The following is a 3258-nucleotide window of genomic DNA, read 5'->3' as shown; positions in this document are numbered from 1 at the left end:
GATCCTCTCCCATCCCGACGGATCCTCTCCCATCCCGACGGATCCTCTCCCATCCCGACGGATCCTCTCCCATCCCGACGGATCCTCTCCCATCCTGACGGATCCTCTCCCCTCCCGCTTTTCCCAGTCCAAGGAATCCTCGTCCGTGCTGAGCTGCGACATCTCTGCGGATGACAAATACATCGTCACGGGCTCTGGGGACAAGAAGGCCACGGTCTACGAGGTCATCTACTGAGCCTGGGAATTCCAGCCCTCGGGAACGCTCCGGGAACGCTCCGGGAACGCCCAGGGGAGGCCCCGGGCCCGGCCCAGCTCCGCCCGGCACCGCCACACCCGGATTTATTTGGAGATCTGCAGCAGCTCTGGCACACACGGAAGCCCTAAAAAGGATTTTTATTTGGTTTTAAGGTTTTTTGGGGGTTCCTTTTGATTTTTTTTTGTTGTTGTTTTCCGGTTCTTTCCGTCTGGCTTTGGTGGCACTATAAAGGACTCCTTTTTTATTGGGACTTTTATTTTTTTGTTTGTTTGTTTTTTTTTGTGCATCCCGCATAAGACTTGTGAAAAATGTAAATACTGGACTAGGAAATAGCGTGGGAAGGGGGGAACCCTCCCAGTACACTTAGTTGTGTATTTTTGTCTGCTGTAATTGTATCCCACTGATGGTTTTTGGTGGTGGCAATTTTATTCTGGGGGTTTTTTTGGTTGGTTTTATTTTTATTTTTATTTTTTTTTTGGGTTCTATTTTTTTTTTTTTTCGCCCCCTTTTCCTTCCCCCTCCCTCCGGAAGCGTCCACGGGGACTTTGCCATCCTGAGCAGAGATGTCCAGTGGTGAAAAGTTGTTCCTCCTGTCGTGCGTCGTGTGTTAGTGATGGTGGGGAATCGCTGGGATCCTCGGCTACTGACGGGACATCGACACAACCACCTTGGGGTTTGTTTTTTATAGATGGATTTATCCTCAAGTTTATTTTTTTTTTCGGTTTTTTTGGGGGGTTTTTTTGGGGTTTTTTTTTCTTTTTTTGGGTTTTTTTTTCCCGTGCTTGGATGTTTGAAGAAAAGGGGAAGCCCACGCAAGCCCTTCTTGGTCTTCGGACAGAAGCAAATGAGGAGTGATTTCAAAGAAAGCTTAGAAAATTCAGCTCAGGGAGCCACGAAAGATAATAGCAAACTTATGTGTTTTGTATTCAAATGAAAGTAAAGAATTAGAATTGATAACCTTGGAGAAAAAAAAAAAAAAAAAGAAAAAAAAAGACAAAAAAAAGAAAAAAATTACAAGTTTTTTTTTTTAAAAAAAAGAAACAAAAAGTTTACTAACAAGTAGGGTTTGTGTGTGGTGGGGGGGCTGCTTGTGGTCCTTGTGGGCTTTATGGTCTTGTGTCTTCTGGTTTTATGGAGCAACTCCCTCCCCCCACAGGCCTTTTGTACTAAAGGGTTCCAAAAAGGACAAAAAAAACAACAACAAAACCCCAAAAAAAAAGACAAAAAAAACCAAAACAAAACAAAAAAAAAAGACCTAAGGGGAAAATAAAAGTATTTGTGTAGCAGAAGTGCTCGCCTGTATCGTAGCACACGGCAGAGGATTTTTATACCGCATTTTTAAGGATTATTTTTGGCAAGTTGGATCTGGTCCCAAGGAGGAAATGGCAAATGTTTAGGGTTGAGTGAGGGGAGAAGGGTTTGGAGAAGAGGATGGAGAGGTGGGAGCTGGAATTGCAGCCCTCCCTGGAATTCCATCCCATCCCTCTGCAGGATCCATCCCATCCCATCGGACCCATCCCATCCCAAGGGATCCATCATATCCCATCCTGAGGGATCCATCCCATTGAGGGATCCATCCCATCCCATTGAGGGATCCATTCCATCCCATTGAGGGATCCATCCCATCCCATTGAGGGATCCATCCCATCCCATTGAGGGATCCATCCCATCCCATTGAGGGATCCATCCCATCCCATTGAGGGATCCATCCCTCTGCAGGATCCATCCCAAGGGTTCCATCCCATCCTCTCCTGAGGGATCCATCCCAATGATGGATCCATCTCTCTGCAGGATCCATCCCATCCCATTGAGGGATCCATCCCATCCTGAGGAATCCATCCTGAGGGTTCCATCCCATCCTTCTGTGGGCTCCATCCCATCCTGGGGGCTCCATCCCATCCCAATGAGGGATCAGTCATCCCTCTGCAGGATCCATCCCATTCCAAGGGCTCCATCCCATCCCATCCTGAGGGATCCATCCCATTCCAAGGGATCCATCCCATCCCGAGGGATCCATCCCATCCCATTCCAAGGGCTCCATCCCGAGGGATCCATCCCATCCCGAGGGATCCATCCCATCCCATCCCAAGGGATCCATCCCATCCCTGTGGCCGCTCCCAGGGAAGCTCTCCTGGCCGCTCCGGCCGTTCCCATCCCGGCGCGCGGGCTCGCGGGCTCGGAGCTTGCGGGAACCACAGCTGGGATTGCGGGAATCGGAGCTGGAATTGCGGGAATGTTCCGGCGGGAGGGAGGGAGGGAGGGGCTCCGTGGGACACCGGGGTCAGTTCGGGGCGCTGCCGATCCAAGGAAGGAGAAGTTCCCTGCAGCTCTTTGTAGGGAAAGGCGTTTTGGGGCGCTCTGGCTCGGATTGACCCAGCCCCGGAGCCTCCAGGGCCGCTTTGGGGTCGGATTTTGGGATCTGGGGGGCAGCTCTCCCCTTCCCAGCTCCTCCGGGAGCCTTCCAGGGCCCCCCCGGCTGTGGGGTCACCCCCAGGCTCCCAGGGGGGATTTTCCTCCCCGAAACGCCAGGAGAGGAATGCAGGAATCGCAGGAATCGCAGGAATTGCAGGAATCGCGTGTCCCGGAGCCTCCCGGAGCCGGGCTCTCAACTTCACACCAAAGTATGTAGCAGAACCTGTACAGCTGTTAATAACTACCGCTGGTTTGTTTCTTTTTTTTTTTTTTTTAAAAAAGGGCCAAAAAGAGTAAAAAAAAAAAAAAAAAAGAATAAAAAGTCAATGTACCGAAGCTCAAGCGCCAGCCAAGTGTCTCTGATCCAGGGAATTCCATGGTAGCGGGGAGCAGGGCGGGGGGCACGGGAGAGCCGCGCTGCCGCTGGAGCGGGGATGGGGCCGGGATCGATGGGAGAAGATCCCAGCCCTGGGATCCTCATCTCTGGGGCTCCATCCTTGGCTCCTTCCCCGGGATTTGGGAATGCTCCTGATCCCGGATCCCCGCGGCATTCCCGAGCTCCCGGCAGGAGACGGAGCCCTTCCCGGAGC

General features: G+C 51.5%; 1 protein-coding gene across 1 annotated transcript in view; it reads left to right on the top strand.

Annotated features, from left to right (window-relative positions):
• Positions 1 to 1584, top strand: part of TLE3 (TLE family member 3, transcriptional corepressor) — a gene marked incomplete at its 5' end in the record, with an annotated part of 44452 nt that extends 42868 nt beyond the window's left edge. Inside the window, one exon of the mRNA XM_015638425.3 lies at positions 128 to 1584. Within this exon, the coding sequence (XP_015493911.3) occupies positions 128 to 235 (108 nt within the window). The remainder of the gene's footprint in view (positions 1 to 127) is intronic.
• Positions 1585 to 3258: the final 1674 nt, after the last annotated feature.

This window comes from Parus major, chromosome 10, assembly GCF_001522545.3.
Source record: "Parus major isolate Abel chromosome 10, Parus_major1.1, whole genome shotgun sequence".
NCBI lineage: Eukaryota > Metazoa > Chordata > Aves > Passeriformes > Paridae > Parus > Parus major.
Note: the sequence above shows the minus strand (reverse complement) of the source record. Positions and strands in the feature narration are given on the sequence as shown.